The following is a 19,296-nucleotide window of genomic DNA, read 5'->3' as shown; positions in this document are numbered from 1 at the left end:
AGGATCCCCAAATCAGGTGCGTCAGGGTGGGATCCCTGTGGATCCTGTGGACTTAGGAGAAATAACATTATCAGTATATTTCTCCGGCAGGGTCGACAGGTTATCCACAGGATAACATTGGGATTTCCCAAAGCAATTTAGTGGTGGGGACGCTCCTAATTGGACAGGAGAATCCTTCGCCCGAATTCAGAGTCATGAGGCGCATAGGTATTCATAGCATAAATGTCTAATGAATGGGTTAATGGAAGACCATGTGGCTGCCTTATATATCTGTTCTGCTGAAGCACCACGTTGTGCTGCCCATGATGGACCTACCTTTACGAGTAGAGTGAACAGAGACATTAGTGGGAACAGGGAGAACAGCTTGAAAATATGCTTCTGAATTCGTCATCCGAAGCCACCTTGCCAGTGTATGCTTATCCGCAGGCCATCCTCTCTTGTGAAATTCATAGAGAATGAAGAGAGTATCTGTCTTTCTGATGGCACTGGTATGATCCACGTCACGGACTACGTTCAAGGAAGCATCTCCCGCAGTAAAGACCGACCCTTAATAATGAGACTACAATTTAGTTAAGATGGAATTTAGAAACCACTTTAGGAAGATACCCAGATTTGGTTCAAAGAACTGCTCTATCTGGATAAATAATTCAGAAATGGAGGATGATGACATAACAATGCCCCTAAATTTGAAATTCTTCTAACTGAATCAAGGTCAGTAGAAAAAGAACTTCAGCTGTCAACCATCTAAGATCCAATCTTTCAAGTGGTTCAATTAGGACAGCCTAAAGGGCCTTTAGGACTAACTTAAATCCCAAGTCACTGTAGGAAGAACAAAAGGAGGTTTAATGTGTCGCATTCCTTGAAAAAAAACACACATCCTGTAGGTTAACAATTTTCTTTTGGAACCATACAGTCAATGCTGACACTTGTACTCTCAAGGAAGTCGGTCATAACCTTTATACATTAATACCTGAAAAAATGCTAGGATTCTGGAAATTCTGAAAAACCAAGAGTCAAATATTTGATCCCTACACCATTGAATATAGTCTTGCCATATTTGGTGATAAATACGAACTAAGGAATTTTCCTTGCTCTGAGCATATTTAGAATTACCTGTTGTGAGAGTCCTCTCGCCTTCAGGATGGAAGTCTTGAGAGTCAAAAACAGTCCATCCGGGTGTTTGTGATAACCATGACCCTGAGACGGCAGATCTGTCCGTTGAAGAAGTATGAATGGAGCATCCATTGACATCCTCTGTAGATCTGTGTATCAATGTCTTCTGGACCATGCTGGAGCTGTTAGTATCACAGAACCTTTACCTTGTCTTACCTTTCATATCACCCTGTATCACCAGGTGATTGGTGGAAACACATGAACCAGACGAAAGTTGACAAGTCCTCCAGAAGATCGCTCTGGGATTTGTTCTTGACCCGTATGCGAAACCTTTGTTGTTCTGAGCGGACGGCATGAGATGCATCTCCGGCAACCCCCATTACCTACCAAAGTTTTTGAGACCTAGGAGTATAGGTCCATACGTTTATCTGAATGGCGAGCTAACTGGGAAAATCTGCTTCCCAGTTTAAGACTGCCGGAATGAGTACTGCGGACAAGGCTGGCTAACCAAGTTCTGTCCACCTTAAAGTGTGACTTACCTTCTTCATTATGTTTTGGCTGCAAAGTCCTCCCTGATGGTTGAGGTATGCCACTGCCATTGCATGTCTGAGCAGATTCGATCTGGATTCATCAAAAGGATATTCTTTGCCTGAATAAATGCCATATATATGGCAAGAGGTTCCAATATATTTATTGGCAGGCAACATTTTTTCATTGGTCCACTGCCCCTGGAAGGAACTCCTTCATGACATTTCACACCAGCGCCACAGGCTGGCATCCATTGTCAGAGTTGCCATCTGATATACAAAGAAGCCTTCCTTTGTCCAGTATGGGATGTCCAATAACCATCAAGCTATTAATCTCCTAACTTCCAGAGGAAGACCATAATCTGCGCTTTTATTGTTTGATGAAAAACCTTTCTACCAAGAAATGATCAGACATTGCAGATGTATCTAATGGAAGTATATTCCATCATGTCCATTGTCTACACCATCAAACCCATTACACGCACTACCGCGTAAATGGATACTGTTTGAATGTGTAGCAACTCCTGAATCCTTAAATTAATTTTGAATATTTTGTTCAGAGGTAGATTACTCTCCGGGTACCCAATTCCAACACAGTCCCCAATTGAGTCTTCCGATGTGACGGAACCAGAACGACCTTGCCCAGTTTATGAGCCAACCATATCTCTGTAAACAGCTATTGTCTTTTACAGATGACAGTGAACAATTCCTGAGACTGTGCCAGGATTATTAAGTCGTCGAGGTATGGATTTTTATAAAATGCTTATCTCCTGCTAACAGAGATAAGATGCCATCACTACCCTATTTTGGTGAATACTCTGGGAGCTGTGGTCAGCCCAAATGGTAGGGCCTGAAATTGCGGCTGGAGGATAGCAACCTAACATAGCGCTGATAGAACAGTGCTATAAAAAAATGTGGATAGGCATCCTGACTATTCTGGATTGCCCTAAATCCTCCTGCTCTATGGCAGAAGTACTGAAACGTAAAGTCTCCATATGAAACCTGAGGCACCCGAAAGTACTTGTTCAGTGCTTTGGAATTTAATATGGGCCGGTATGACCCATTTAGCTTCTGACTAGAAACAGGTTGGAATCAAATCTTGTCCTCATTGTGCAGAAGGAACTGAATTATCACTGCTGCTTGCAAAGCCCTAGTCTTCGTTTCCACAGAAAACGGTTTGGTATATTTTTTTTAAATGAGGGTGTTCCTGAAATCACCTGCAGCACTTGGTATTACCAGGTGGTTTATCATCCAAGTAATAACCAGGACCAACACTGCTTAGCTTCCAAGATCAGATAAAATTGGGCATGTCCAGTGTGGTGTGGCTGTAGATCATAACCGTGAGATACTGCTTTATGCACCCAGGCATCTGTAGTAGACTGTTGCCAGCTCTGTGCAAACTGAAGAAGTCAGCCTCTCACCCTGGGTCCCCCCAGGTGGAGGCCCGCACCAACAGGCTGATGGCTTAACTTCAGATTTGAAAACCAGTCTTCTGGTAGCCCAATACCTTTTAGTCTTACTAGACTTGTTGGATTGGGACTGTTTGTATTTACCCTTTCCTTTTGCTTTTCCCTGATTTCGAAAGGACCAGAAAGCTGGAAAGTAGGCTTGAATTTACGTGTGAAAGTAACCTTCACTTTCTTGGAAAAATAAGATTTTAAACCTACCGGTAAATCTTTTTCTCCTAGTCCGTAGAGGATGCTGGGGACTCCATAAGGACCATGGGGTATAGACGGGCTCCGCAGGAGACATGGGCACTATAAAGAGCTTTAGAATGGGTGTGCACTGGCTCCTCCCTCTATGCCCCTCCTCCAGACCTCAGTTAGAGAAACTGTGCCCAGAGGAGATGGACAATACGAGGAAAGGATTTTTTTAATCTAAGCGCAAGATTCATACCAGCCCACACCATCCACACCATATAACCTGGAATATACGCAACCAGTTAACAGTATGAACAAAAACAGTATCAGCTAAAGACTGATCTCAACTGTAACATAACCCTTATGTAAGCAACAACTATATACAAGCCTTGCAGATTTTGTCCGCACTGGGACGGGCGCCCAGCATCCTCTACGGACTAGGAGAAAAAGATTTACCGGTAGGTTTAAAATCTTATTTTCTCTTATGTCCTAGAGGATGCTGGGGACTCCGTAAGGACCATGGGGTTTATACCAAAGCTACAGACCGGGCGGGAGAGTGCGGACGACTCTGCAGCTCCGACTGAGCAAACGCAAGGTCCTCATCGGCCAGGGTATCAAACTTATAGAACTTTGCAAAAGTGTTTGAACCTGACCAGGTAGCTGCTCGGCAAAGCTGTAAAGCCGAGACGCCTCGGGCAGCCGCCCAAGAAGAGGCCACCTTCCTAGTGGAATGGGCCTTTACCGAAATTGTTAACGGCAATCCTGCCATAGAATGAGCCTGCTGAATCGTGTTACAGATCCAGCGAGCAATAGTCTGCTTCGAAGCAGGAGCGCCAACTTTGTTGGCTGCATACAGGACAAACAGTGCTTCTGTTCTCCTAACTCGAGCCGTCCTGGCTACATAGATTTTTAAGGCCCTGACTACATCCAGGGACTTGGAATCCTCCAAGTCACTCGTAGCCACAGGCACCACAATAGGTTGGTTCATATGAAATGAAGAAACCACCTTAGGCAAAAATTGAGGACGAGTCCTCAACTCTGGTCTATCCACATGGAAGGTCAAATAGGGGCTCTTGTGAGACAAGGCCGCCAATTCGGACACCCGCCTTGCAGATGCCAAGGCCAACAACATGACCACCTTCCAAGTGAGAAATTTCAATTCAACCGTTTGAAGAGGTTCAAACCAGTGAGACTTCAGGTACCGTAACACCACGTTAAGGTCCCGAGGTGCCACTGGGGGCACAAAAGGAGGCTGGATGTGCAGCACTCCCTTTACAAAAGTCTGGACTTCTGGGAGAGAAGCCAATTCCTTCTGAAAGAAAATAGACAGGGCCGAAATCTGTACCTTAATGGAGCCTAATTTTAGGCCCATACCCACTCCTGTCTGTAGAAAGTGGAGAAAGCGGCCCAGATGGAAATCTTCCGTAGGAGCATTCTTGGCTTCACACCAAGAAACATACTTCCTCCAGATACGGTGATAATGTTTTGCCGTCACCTCCTTCCTAGCCTTTATCAGAGTAGGGATGACTTCCTCCGGAATACCTTTCCCAGCTAGGATTCGGCGTTCAACCGCCATGCCGTCAAACGTAACCACGGTAAGTCTTGGAACACGCAGGGCCCCTGTTGTAACAGGTCCTCCCTGAGAGGAAGAGGCCATGGAGCTTCTGTGAGCATCTCCTGAAGATCTGAATACCAGGCCCTTCGAGGCCAATCTGGAACAATGAGTATTGTTTTCACTCTTTTTTGTCTTATGATTCTCAATATTTTTGAGATGAGAGGAAGAGGGGGAACACATAGACCGACTGAAACACCCAAGATGTCACCAGGGCGTCCACCGCTACTGCCTGAGGGTCCCTTGACCTGGCACAATACCTCCGAAGCTTCTTGTTGAGGCGTGACGCCATCATGTCTATGTGAGGAATTCCCCAAAGACTTGTTATCTCTGTAAAAACTTCTTGATGAAGTCCCCACTCTCCTGGATGGAGATCGTGTCTGCTGAGGATGTCTGCTTCCCAGTTGTCCACTCCCGGAATGAAGACCGCTGACAGAGCGCTTACGTGATTTTCCGCCCAGCGAAGAATCCTGGTGGCTTCCACCATTGCCACTCTGCTCCTTGTCCCGCCTTGGCGGTTTACATGAGCCACGGCTGTGACGTTGTCTGATTGAATCAGAACCGGTAGGTCGCGAAGAAGATCCTCCGCTTGTCGTAGGCTGTTGTATATGGCCCTCAATTCCAGTACGTTGATGTGTAGACAAGCCTCCTGGCTTGACCACAGCATCTGAAAATTCCTTCCTTGTGTGACTGCTCCCCATCCTCGGAGGCTCGTGTCCGTGGTCACCAGAACCCAGTCCAGAATGCCGAACCTGCGACCCTCTAGAAGGTGAGCACTTTGCAGCCACCACAGGAGAGACACCCTGGCCCGGGGGGACAGGCTTATCTTCTGATGTATTAGTAGATGGGACCCGGACCACTTGTCCAGGAGATCCCACTGAAACGTCCTTGCATGAAACCTGCCGAAGGGGATGGCCTCGTAGGCTGCCACCATTTTCCCCAGAACTCGAGTGCACGAACCTGGCGGCACGAACGACAGGCGGGTTACTGGTCAGTGCACTCGACCTGACCTCTGCCATCACTAAGGCTTCAACAGTTGTCGGTCTCAGTGTGGGGGACACGGAGCTCTCGGATACGGAGGCGTCTGGGTGAGGACGGCTAAAACAAGCCCCTTGTGCACCGCAGCACCGTTCTACATCTATCGCTGAGACTCTGGTGTTCAACATCTCCCTGGCCAACGGGACAGCACCAGGGAGCAGGTATCGAAAGCTCCTGCCCAGCGTTAACAGGTGCATATATTTCCATTTATCTTAACATTTGTTCATACTGACTGAATAATGCATTCAATCCGGGCTACGTGTAAAACTCTATGAGCACGCCACTTTGAGCCATTCATTCGGAAATTATCTTGCAGCTGTACATCTCAGTGTACATATTGAACTCTGCACAATTTGGGACTCCCGTGGTAATATCGGTAATTGAATCCTTATTATTCGTTTTTAACTGGTGCTATAATTAAATACCAGGTGTTCAGCTATATCACATTGTTTATTAATATATTGTGATGTTTTAACATTGTATTACACCCCCGGGAGGTTGTTGTATTGTATTTTATTTTTATTAAATGTTTCATATCACATGATTGTTAAGCGCCACTTGGTTTTTTCTGGTACATTGATGAACAGACACTCTTTTTGGTTTTAGCAAGTCTCTGACCATGTTCTGGAGGTCCTGGGCTTTTTCCATCGGGAGAAAAACCCTCTTCTGTTCCGTGTCCAGAATCATGCCTAGGAATGATAGTCGAGTCGTTGGAATCAATTGTGACTTTGGCAGATTGAGAATCCAACCGTGTTGTTGGAGCACTCTCAGGGAGAGCGACACGCTCTTCCGCAATTGATCTCTCGATCTTGCTTTTATCAGGAGATCATCCAAGTATGGGATAATTGTGACTCCCTGCCTGCGCAGGAGCACCATCATCTCCGCCATCACCTTGGTGAAAATCCTCGGGGCCGTGGAAAGCCCAAACGGCAACGTCTGAAACTGGTAATGACAGTCCTGTACAGCGAATCTCAGGTACGCCTGATGAGGAGGATATATGGGGACATGAAGGTATGTATCCTTTATGTCGAGTGACACCATAAAATCCCCTTCTTCCAGACTGGAGATCACAGCCCGGAGCGATTCCATCTTGAATTTGAACTTTCTCAAGTACAGGTTTAGGGATTTTAGATTTAAAATGGGTCTGACCGAACCATCCGGCTTCGGGACCACGAACAGGGTCGAATAGTACCCTTTCCCCTGTTGGACTAGGGGAACCTTGACAATCACTTGCTGTTGATACAGCTTTTGAATTGCAGCGAACACTACTTCCCTCTCTGGGGGAGAAGCTGGCAAGGCCGACCTGAAAAATCGGCGAGCGGGCACCTCTTCGAATCCCAGTTTGTAGCCTTGGGATACAATATCCATCACCCAAGGATCCAGGTCTGACAGAACCCAGACCTGGCTGAAGAGTCGAAGACGTGACCCCACCGGTGCGGACTCCCTTAGTGGAGCCCCAGCGTCATGCAGTGGATTTAGTAGAAGCCGGGGAGGACTTCTGCTCCTGGGAACTAGCCGGAGCAGGTGATCTCTTTCCTCTACCCTTACCTCTGGCGAGGAAAGATGAGTCCCGACCTCTTCTGGACTTACGCGACCGAAAGGACTGCATCTGATATTGTGGAGTTTTCTTTTGCTGCGGGGGAACAAAAGGCAAAAAGGTAGATTTACCCGCGGTAGCTGTGGCAACCAGGTCCGCGAGACCTTTCCCAAATAAAACTTCACCTTTGTATGGCAAAACCTCCATATGCTTCTTTGAGTCGGCATCACCCGTCCAATGGCGGGTCCACAGGGCTCGCCTAGCAGAAATCGCCATGGCGTTGGCTCTCGAACCCAGCAGCCCAACGTCTCTTTGAGCGTCCCTCATATATAAGACTGCGTCTTTAATGTGGCCTAAGGTCAATAAAATGGTATCCCTATCTAGGGTATCAAGGTCAGCTGACAAAGTATCTGTCCAAGCTGCAACTGCACTACACACCCATGCCGATGCTATTGCCGGTCTGAGCAAAGCACCGGTATGCGTATAAATAGACTTTAAAGTAGTTTCCTGTCTGCGATCCGCAGGATCCTTGAGGGCTGCCGTGTCCGGAGACGGTAGCGCCACTTTCTTGGACAGGCGTGTTAAAGCCTTGTCCACCCTGGGTGAGGATTCCCAACATACCCTGTCCTGTGCAGGGAAAGGATACACCATAAGAATCCTCTTGGGAATCTGCAGTTTTTTATCTGGAGTTTCCCAAGCTTTTTCAAATAACTCGTTAAGCTCATGGGATGGGGGAAAGGTTACCTCAGGTTTCTTTTCCTTATACATGCGCACCCTCGTGTCAGGGGCCGAGGGGTCATCTGTGATATGCAAAACATCTTTTATTGCAACAATCATATAATGAATACTTTTGGCCACCCTTGGGTGTAACCTCGCCTCATCGTAGTCGACACTGGAGTCAGAGTCCGTGTCGGTATCAGTGTCTGCTATTTGGGATAGGGGACGTTTCTGAGACCCAGAAGGGCCCGGTGACCCAGCCAAAGCCATGGATTGACTCCCTGCTTTTTCCCTGGACTCTGCTTTGTCCAATCTCTTATGTAATAAGGTCACATTTGCATTTAAAACATTCCACATGTCCATCCAATCATGAGTCGGCGTTGCCGACGGAGACACCACAATCATCTGCTCCACCTCCTCCTTAGCGGAGCCTTCCGCATCAGACATACCGACACACTCGTACCGACACCCCCACACACACAGGGATATAGTTATAAGGAGACAGTTCCCCAATAAGGCCCTTTGGAGAGACAGAGAGAGAGTATGCCAGCACAAGCCCAGCGCCAACTGACACTGGAAAATAAACTCCCAGATAATAGCGCTTTTTATATTAATCACTCACTGCGCCTTACAAGTGCCCCCCCTCCTCTTTTCAGCCCTGTGTCACCATGTTCAGCAGGGGAGATACCGGGGAGCCAGCTTCTCTGCAGATCTCTGTGGAGAAAATGGCACTGGTTAGTGCTGAGGGACCAAGCTCTGCCCCCTCCAGCGGCGGGCTTCGGTCCCGCTCAATATCAAAACTGGCAGGGGATTTAAAGAATAACTGCCTCCGCAGTGCCTATTATAATGCCAGATATAGAGGTTATTATTGCTGCCCAGGGCGCTCTGCACCCATCAGTGCCCGCTAGTGTGTGTAGTGTGTGGGAGCAACAGCGCTTACCTCAGTGAAGATCTGAAGTCTTCTGCCGCCTTGAAGTCTTCTTTTCTTCTTATACTCACACGGCTCCAATCTTCCGGCTCTGTGAGGAGGACGGCGGCGCGGCTCTAGTACGAACGGCGGGGGGAGACCTGCGTTCCGACTCCCTCTGGAGCTAATGGTGTCCAGTAGCCTAAGAAGCAGAGCCTATCACTTAAGTAGGTCTGCTTCTCTCTCCTCAGTCCCACGATGCAGGGAGCCTGTTGCCAGAAGTGCTCCCTGAAAATAAAAAACCTAACAATTATTTTTCAGAGAAACTCAGGAGAGCTCCCCTGTAGTGCACCCATTCTCATCTGGGCACAGGATCTAACTGAGGTCTGGAGGAGGGGCATAGAGGGAGGAGCCAGTGCACACCCATTCTAAAGTTCTTTATAGTGCCGATGTCTCCTGCGGAGCCAGTCTATACCCCATGGTCCTTACGGAGTCCCCAGCATCCTCTAGGATGTAAGAGAAATACTGTTAATTCTTTACCAAAAAGAATATCTGCAGTAAACAAGATATGACTCCAGAACCTTCCTGGATTCTGATTCAGTTTACCATGTACATATACCCATATCCAGGTCCGCTTACCGCTGCCTGTTTGATATGCATAGGGAATTTTTGTATTCTAGATGCCATTGAAAGATCCACTTTCAATGCATCCGCTCAGGCTGTGCCTATGTGGCTGAAGCCAAAGCTGGTCTAATGATTGCCCCAGACAAAAAGAAAAAAATGGTCTTTAGAAAACCATCGAGTCTCCTATATGTGACATCATTTACTTATGTAGAAAACAAAATTAACGTCGCTTTTCGCAGCAATCTAAGATCTGCAAATCTACTTAGGGAGCCACCCTTAATAGTCCCCAACTGGACGAGTATAATTGGATTTCATTACCTGGAATTCTCTTCCTACTGGGCGAAACCCAACATAATTTCCATCAGTTGTTTTGGGACGTTTAAACACAGCTGCCTTGGTTTCAAACATAGGCTCTGCTCTCTTCTGAGGATAGAATGGCTTACATAGCACTAATTGGCTCAGATATACACTGAGCTGAGACCTTCCAAAGTGCAATGAGTCCTCAGCTAACCATGTTTAGACTGTGAAGATGTTTTATTAGGTCTATGAGATTTACTTACCACCAGCCTTTAAGCCTGCCTTTGTTAAGAGACTGTCATTCCCTAGGTGAATAACCTCAGAATGAAAAATGCATGTAAGGGTTAATAGAATAACCTATCGCTGGTATAGGAGCTGGCATTACCTGCTCAGCTACATTGGATAATGTCTGTGCAAAATAGCCCATGAAGGTTCAACCAGAACCTGTGCCTGCCTCGTTTATTTTAGAGGCTTTGGAGACAACTAACCATTTTGCACATAATTCCCTTGAACCACAATAGGTTAACCTCAGTCTGCAAGATAACATGAATCGAGTGTTGGTGCTGCTGTGGAAAGTATTTTCCTCACCATTGCCGCTCTTAGACATGATAAATAAATCACACACCTTTACAGTGTTATTACACAATTTGTGACTGTAATCCCTTTAAAATTTGTTAAAGTGACATACAGTACAATCCGACCCTACCCTGCTTAACACCAGCATTGAGGATCGGAATACACAGATTTTTAACTGACGGAATTTATAGTAAAGTCAGCAATCACACTAGCAGTCAGTCACAGGTTATACATTAGTATAGTAAGCAATATGAGCACATAATCCACTACAAATACATTTAAAGCATATAGGAAAAACATATTACCTTATATAGGAATTTTAAACATATTCAGCTGCACAGCAAAAGAAAACCACAACAATAGTTATCAGACTCATATGCATCAGGCACTTTATCTGACTATTTGTATTTAAAGGTAGATAGAGCCTTAGCGCTGTATAGCCCGTACTCAGTAGAGTGGGATATAGGGAGACTCACCCCGCTTCCAGGATCGATCAATACGTTTGCGAACGCTGAGTGGATCCAGGCGCTACTAGTGTACACTGCCGCTCCATGAACCTATAGTGAACACAGATGCTCAGTGAACACAGACGCACCAGTCACACAGCCGCCTATGCTGCGACTGGGTACTCTTCGTATACAGCATCTCAGACAGAAGCAGGAAAACAGTTCATGGCGGGAGACTCAGAGGAAACTGGTCATGAACCTGCGGGAGGGGCGACCAGAAGAGCATCCTACTCCCCACTGCTGACATCAACCCTAGGGATCGCAGCAGAGCCGGATCCAGGCCTGCTAGCACCCTGAGCGAGAAAATGTCAGCTTCCGGTCCGCAAGCTCTGATTGGCTCACAGGCCGGCGCCGCTCACGTGGGCGTTTGTGGGAGTCGGTCCGGTGGATGGACGCTGTGGCTGCATTGCATGGACTTGGCTCCAGGCAGGGCATGTTCCAATATGGTGGCACGAGCTAGTGGTGCCCATTAAGTGTGGCGCCCTGTTTGGCCGCTCTATTGGAACGTGCCTGGAGCCGGCCCTGGATTGCTGTCTCATACTATCCCTGGAGCCTATGATCCCTAAGGCCTAGTGCACCCGAGGTGGCAGCCGTGTCAGCGACTGTTTGGTAGTCTCCTCCCAAAACAGTGCGGCTGTGTCCGTATTCCCCCTCTAAGTGGAACCGATGCCTTACCTTCTCACCCATTCTCCGGCCGCCACAGCCTGGTAACGTCTGCTGGACCTGCTAGTATATCCGACACAGCCGCCCACCGAAACAGCCCTGTACTCGTGGGTAAGCGCTGTCTCGACACGGCGGAGAGTTGTTGGAGCGACTCTTTCTAAGGTACGTATAAGACACTTTTTAGAAAGATCACTCAAGAAAAAATAGTAAGACTATAAAAATAAGAAAGCTTAGGGCTGCTAAAAACCAGCAGCCCACTGACCATGGTCCGGCTTCTGCCGTACCAAACAAAAAACTGATCTGCCTGAGCCAGGAGGCAGGGATATATGGATGGGCCTGTTGCATGCTGGGAGGCCGAAAAGCTTTGACCGATTGGTGCAAATCCGCTGTCGCTTCATCACGTCCACCGGAGCCGCCTGTGAATCCCTCGACCTGGAACAGTAGCGATGCAGCTTCTTGTTGAGAGGAGAAGCTATCAGGTCTATCTGCGGACAGCCCCACTGGGGAACCAGCTGTCGAAAACACCCGAGGCTGAAGGCCCCAATCCTCCTGATGGAGGTCGTGCCTGCTGAGGAAGTCCACTTACAAGTTGTCCACTCCTGGAATGAATATGGCTGAGATGGCCCTTGAGTTTGTTTCCGCCCAGAGGAGTATCCTTGACACCTCTCGCATTGCGGCCCTGCTTCTTGTTCCTCCCTGTCGGTATATGTACGCCACTGCCGTGGCGTTGTCCGACTCTACTTGTATGGCCTGATTACGAAGAAGATAGGAGGCCTGTAGAAGAGCATTGTAAATTGCCCTGAGTTCCAGAACGTTTACCGGGAGCAAGGATTCCTGACTCGACCACATTCCCTGGAACTGAGCCCATTGGGTCATTTTCCCCCCAGCCCCGGAGGCTGGTATCCTTTGTCAGCAGAGTCCAAGACTGGGCACTGAAACTCCGACCCTCCACAAGGTGAGAGACTCATAGCCACCATAACAGGGAGATCCATGCTTTCGGCGACAGAGCTATACTGTCGTGCATGTGCAGGTGAGACCCAGACCACTTGTCCAGCATATCTAGCTGGAACGGACAGGCATGGAATCTGCCATACTGGATTGCATCGTAGGAGGCCATCATCTTTCCCAGTAGGCGGATGCAAAGGTGAACTGAGACCTTGTGGGGTCTGAGCAACGAGCGGACCATAGCCTGGATTGTCAATGCCTTGTCCATGGGGAGGAATACCTTCTGAGACACCGTGTCCAGTATCATCCCCAGGAATTGAATTCTCTGTGACGGTTCCAGGTGAGACTTTTGGAAACTTAGGATCCACCCATGTTTCGTAAGAAGGCAAGTAGCCAAGTCGAGGCTGTTCAGTAGACTCTCCCTGAACACCGCCTTTATCAGGAGATCGTCTAAGTAGGGGACTATGTTGACTCCCATCATGCGGAGTTGCACCATCATCTCCGCCATTACTTTTGTGAATACCCTTGGAGCTGTGAAAAGATCAAAGGGTAAGACCTGAAACGAAGAGGTGGTCCAGTATTGTGAATCTGAGATAAGCCTGATACCAGGAACTCCCCTTCTCCCAGACCCGAGACAACTGCCCTTAGAGATTCCATCTTGAACCTGAACACCCAAAGATACGGGTTCAGAAATTTGAGGTTCAAGATCGACCATACTGAACGGTCTAGTTTCGGTACCACAAATAGAGTTGAATAAAATCCCCTGTTATGCAACAGAGGAGGTACCCAAACAATAACTTTTGTTTGTAGTAGTTTTTCAATGGCGTCCAGCAAGGTAACTCTTGCTACAGGTGAAGCTGGTAAGCCTGACCTGAAGAATCTGTGAGGAGAGAGTGCTTGGAATTTTCCAACCGGTAACCCTGGGGTCCGGCAGGATAACACCCACACATGGGCGAAGTGTTGAAGCAGAGCACCCACTTGAAACCGCGGAGAGCTTAGTGAATGAGAATCCGGAGGCCTTGTCCAGAGACCCAGCAGCCGCTGGTTTACAAGGTTTACCTCGGTTTCCTGTAGCTGCATTTGAGGCTCCCCTGGCTCTGCCTCTAAATCTGGCCACAAGTAAGGACTGCAGAGAGGACCCAGGATAGGGACGTCTAGCCGGAGGTGCAGACGACGGCAGATAGGTAAACTTACCCGCCGTTGCTTGAGAAATCCACATATCCAGTTCTTCCCCAAACAAGGCATCCCCTGTAAAGGACAGATTTTCCAAGCCCTTCTTGGAATCAGCATCCGCTGACCACTGTTGCAGCCACAGAGTTCTGTGAGCCGAAACTGCCATCGCGGTGGCACGGGCATTGATGAGGCCTATTTCTTTGATTTCCTCGCTCATGAAATTTGCAGCATCCTGGATATGATGCAGTAAAAAGTCAGAATCTCATCCTGAGGTAGAGTGTCAAACCCCTCTATTATATTATCAGACCATTTCACCATGGCCCTTGTAATCCAACCGCAAGCAATGGTGGGCCTCTGCGCCACGCCCAATGCGGTATAAATTGATTTGAGTGTAGTCTCCATTTTACGGTCAGCTGGGTCTTTGAGAGAGAGAGAGAGAGAGAGAGAGAGAGAGAGCACCAGGTACAGGCAGTACAATCTTACGCGACAGCCTGGACACTGATGTATCCACACACGGGGGGTTCTCTCGTACTGTACCTTCCTATCCTCCGGTGGGAAAGGGAAAGAATTTAGCAAGCGCTCAGGGGTTTGAAATTTTTTGTTTGGATTGACCCACGTCTCTTTAAAGAGTGAGTTTAAATTCCTTGGAGACAGGGAAGGTGGCAGAAGATTTTGGTTTTACATTAAAAAACAGCTCTTTCCCAGGTTCTGTCTCCTTATCCGGTATGTTGAGGACTTCCCGAATAGAATAAATTAGGGCCTCCACACCCTGAGACAAAGTATTGTCACCCTCCATGTCCACCTCCCCTTCATCCAGATCTGGCATGTCATTATCAGTCAGATTGGAGTACATGTGGGAGTGCATTTATGAGAGGCCAGCAGGGGGTGGGGGGGCTGAGGAGCCTGCCTGTGGTTAGCAGCCTTGATCAAAAAATCATCCACAGATTTCTTAAGGGTCTGCCTTTCTTGCCTGGCAGTAGCCAACTCTGTATTAATATTAGTAATCATTCCTTTGAGCAGCTGGGTACCCGCGGCATCCTTATGCCGCCATTGTCGCCGGTGACCCGCTGGCAGTACTCACCACGTCTTCGGCATCTGTGCGCACACCCTGGAAGCATGTGAAACAGCGCCTCAGGAGCTAACGTCCTGTCAGAGGGGATGCGAGCCATTAACCCTATAGGAGGATGGTTCGGTCCCCAACCTAAGTCCCACGACGCAGGCAGACTGGTACCAGCCAATGAATGCCTGAAAAATACAACTTAAAAAAAATTTCTGAAGAAAACGCTCTGGAGCACCAGAGAATGGACCCGGCTCCTTGGGCACATTTTTCTAAACGGAGTCTGGTGGAGGGGCATAGAGGGGAGGAGCCAGCACACACTGAACATTTCTTAAAGAGCCATGCTCCAATGGACTCGATCTATACCCCATGGTACTAATCCATCCCAGTGTCACCTAGGACGTTGGAGCAACATTATTACAAATTAGCATAGATGATGTTTCTATTCTAGAAAATAATGTAGTATATATACAGTACTGAAATATGATCTGGTACCTCAATGCCATTTTCCCTCCTGAGTTCTTCTGCATTAAGTGCTGAACAATTTACAGTGTGAAATGCCAACTCGGTGGCAGCAGGCAGGAGAGAAACCTTTGAGAACAGCTGATTATCTGAGGTCTCAATGGTGATGGTTCTGATCAGCATTGGATAGCCAGCATACTTGTAAGGTTGAAGATCTATAATAATAATAAAAATAAATAAATAAAAATAATATATATATATATATATACACACACACACACACACACACACACACACACACACACACACACACACACACACATATACATATATATATATATATATATATATATAAAGTAAAATACATTTTTTCACAATGTGTGTATAGCACACATTCATATTATTTACATTGAATATTATTGAATTTTAGTACATAAAGTAGAAGAAAGGGTTTCTTCCTAAAGCTAATTTCACTGAGTCTTGTGATTCTGGTGCTTCCACACTGTTTGGCTGCATACAGCAAGCAGAGAAAAAAGTCATATTCTCAATGTACGGCAAAACCCACACAAACATCCATGGACAAACACGCAGGAGCACGCATCGTTCATCATTGGTTCTATACACACGTAACGATACAAAAAAGTTTTTCTAATGATATATAGACTATATACTGTAGTGCAGTGGTGGCCAACGTGTGGCTCTTGAGCCACATGCGGCTCTTTCTTTATTCAAATGTGGCTCCCAACACTCTAAAGTCACGTGACCACAAGAGATCTGTAAACCACTGCACTCCAGCCAGACATGCAGCAGCACTACGTAGACTGAGAACTGAGGGAGCCAAATACACATGGGGGAGCTGGCTGGAGTGACACAGGCGCGTGCTGGCTGGAGTGACACATGGAGGAACTGAAGTGTATTATGTGAATCTGGCTTTTCAATATATTTTCTGCGGATCTGGCTTTTTAAATTATTTGATGTAGAAGTGGCTTTTTCATTGTATTTTATGTTGAATCTGGCTTTTTCAATGTATTTTATACCGGGGCATGGCCTAGCAGGCACAAGGCCACACCCCATTTTTGCAAGTGCGCCTTCGGCTCGAAGTCGGCTCTTTGATGTACCTAACAAGATTTCTTGGCTCTTTGTCTCTGACTGGTTGGCCACCCCTGCTGTAGTGCATATCGTCAGCTAGTATCACTACAAGTGTAGGCCCCTTTAGTCCTCAGGACCCCAAACAGTTCATGTTTTCCTGGACTCCTCACAGATTCACAAGTGAAATAAATAGCTCTACCTGTGGATCTTTTAAAATGTGTAATGGAGTAATGAATACACCTGTGCACCTGCTAGGTGACCTAGAAAACATGAACTGTTCAGGGTCCTAAGGACTGAGTTTGAGAACCACTGACCTATCTGATCCGTGTTGCTGATCTGCAGATCTGTCAAGCACATGGGTACATTCTATTTAAAAAATAAAACGTTAACAACAGATGTTGAGTGCATTAAGCTATATTTTTATGTGTAGATGGAATGTCAGACAAAACAAAGAGTGTCAAATGAGACTTAACACTGTCTGTGGTATGTAATGGCATCCAAATTTGCTGGAGGTGCGGGATGCCGACGGCAGTCATTTACAAGGCATGGTTTTGCCTTGTAAATGACTGACGCTTTAAAAAAAGTTCGGCCAGTATCCCGCTCCTCCAGCAAATTGGGACGCCATTATATCCCGCCGTTAATGTCTAAAGGCCCCCATACATCTAGCATTGGAACAATTCCCCGATCCCCGGTTCAGGTAATTAGAAAAATTCTGCATGTTAAAACTCCCAGATTTTAAAATTCCTTCTACCTTTCATAGAACATACTTGATAAATGCTATTCAAAAGCTGTTCCAACTCTTGAGAAGGTCAGATATCTCACCCCCCCCCCAGAGTGTGACATTAATAATAAATAAACATTATGTGTGTGTGTGTATATATATACCGGTATATATATATATATATATATATATATATATATACATACACACACATATACACACACATATATATATATATATATATATACATATATATATACACACACAAAATTCCAAAGGGATAGGCGGCACTCACAGACTTGGCAACGGGAATAACGTGCATGAAAGCCCCATGGGGCGTTTATGCACGTTATTCCCATTGCCAAGTCTCTGAGTGCCGCCTATCCCATTGGAATCCTGTATTTACGGGGACTGCACCCCAGCCGGTAATTTGAAGACTGGAGTGCCAGAAAACATTGCTATATATATATATATATATATATATATATACAATGTACAGGGTAATAAAAAAATACTGGACTTCTTGTGTGCCGCTCCTTAGTTTTGCTCCAGAGGTCCTCTTCATCTGCTACCATCTTCCTTTTAATTCTTAGATATGACGCCTTTAATAATCTATAAGTGGTCCTCATCTGTAGGGGGTTACTTTGGTGTGTGTTGTGGACTTGGAGAACCTTTTTCACCGGAGCCTGGCCATCAGCATGGATGGCCTGTATGATCGCTGCGTGGCTGGTGTGAAACCTTGAAGGGATCCTGAAGTGTGACTCCTGCCGGACCGACTGCTGTCCAGCCTTGCTTAGTTAATGGGAATTGCCGTTGTTCTGCTGGACGCTTTGAGCCTGTGGAGAGGGTGCTCTGAGCCTGACTTGCTTCGGAAACTCACCATATACCCCTGGGTCTTGGAGTCCAGGAAGGTGTGTGGTGGTACCTGCTTTCAGCATCTCTGCCTCCCTCTCAACTGGTCATGTGAGACTTGTGACCGGAGAGTCGGCTGGCTGTCCTGGAGACCCGCCTTCTGAGTTCCTTCCTGGCTGGTTGGGGTTGGCAGGTGGAGGTAGCGCCTTCCCCTGCTGAGCCTGTGGAGCGCTGGTGCTGGGCTGCATCTACCTCATCAGGCTGTGGGAAGTAGCGGTGCTTCTCTGTGTGGCTGGTCCCTTGGTCTCCTTTTGCAGTCTCCATGCAGAAATCGATTGCTGGATGGCGGCGTCACAGAGCTGGTTGACTGGTTACCCTCCAGTGTCTGCTGGTCCTGCATGGAATCCAAGTGTATGATCGCAGCAGCCTGAATGTGGAGGATCCAGACACCTGCTAATAGTCTCCCATCATCTTTTTGTGCTAGAACTCTGAGCCAGCCTCTACCCATTGTTATGGAAGTGTCCCCCAGCGTGGATGCCAGAGGAAATCAGTTATTATGATATATCCAGCCTTAAAAGACAAATGCTTAGCAAGTCTTAGGCGCCCGCCGGCAGGAATTCAATTGTGCTGCCATATAGGCGCGCATGCTGCCAGCGCCAACATTTCTTCTTGCAGCCCCCTGTGCTGGTGAGAAGAAATGTGCGAAGTGACCCATTTGGGTGACCAAACAGCACAAAAAAAAATTAATTGCGCCCACAGAGACTGTGTGCGCAAAAATAACCGAATCGCCCCCTATATGTCTTTTACTACATAGAATTATGATATGCCTTCTTTAACATAGTGCTCAGAGAATGCCTCAATCTTGCCTGTCATATAACGTTCAGTGATCACTTTCCATGGTCTTTTAATAAACCCATGATAGCGCCGGATCCTTAGCCACTTGCAGACTACAAGCATGCATGGCTGCACCCATACATAATGTAACTGCTCACTGTACCAAGCTGCACATAACTTCTCTGACAGTATCACAAACTTATGCTGTCTCCCTTTTCCAGTATACTATATTAAACTCTCTCTTCCTGTCTGTTTTCTATCATTATGCAAATGGTTCTTTATTGAGGTCAGTATGTGCTTGCAGAGAATCATGTGATACCGGAATCAATGGGACTTTTGTGTAAACCATAAAATACGCTTTCATTTTATGGTACATTGAGTGACACAACCAGGGATCATAGGGTAT

The 19,296-nt window shown here is 46.9% G+C and overlaps 1 protein-coding gene across 8 annotated transcripts in view; it reads right to left on the bottom strand.

Annotated features, from left to right (window-relative positions):
• Positions 1 to 19,296, bottom strand: part of DNAJC13 (DnaJ heat shock protein family (Hsp40) member C13) — a 554,470-nt gene that overhangs the window by 88,251 nt on the left and 446,923 nt on the right. For all 8 annotated transcript variants that reach the window (XR_010177689.1, XM_063922373.1, XM_063922368.1 and 5 more), the window contains one exon: positions 15,428 to 15,609. Coding sequence is in view for 7 of the 8 variants with exons in the window: in XM_063922373.1 (XP_063778443.1) it covers positions 15,428 to 15,609 (182 nt within the window). In the remaining variant the exon portion in view is untranslated. The remainder of the gene's footprint in view (positions 1 to 15,427; positions 15,610 to 19,296) is intronic.

This window comes from Pseudophryne corroboree, chromosome 5, assembly GCF_028390025.1.
Source record: "Pseudophryne corroboree isolate aPseCor3 chromosome 5, aPseCor3.hap2, whole genome shotgun sequence".
Taxonomy (NCBI): domain Eukaryota; kingdom Metazoa; phylum Chordata; class Amphibia; order Anura; family Myobatrachidae; genus Pseudophryne; species Pseudophryne corroboree.
Note: the sequence above shows the minus strand (reverse complement) of the source record. Positions and strands in the feature narration are given on the sequence as shown.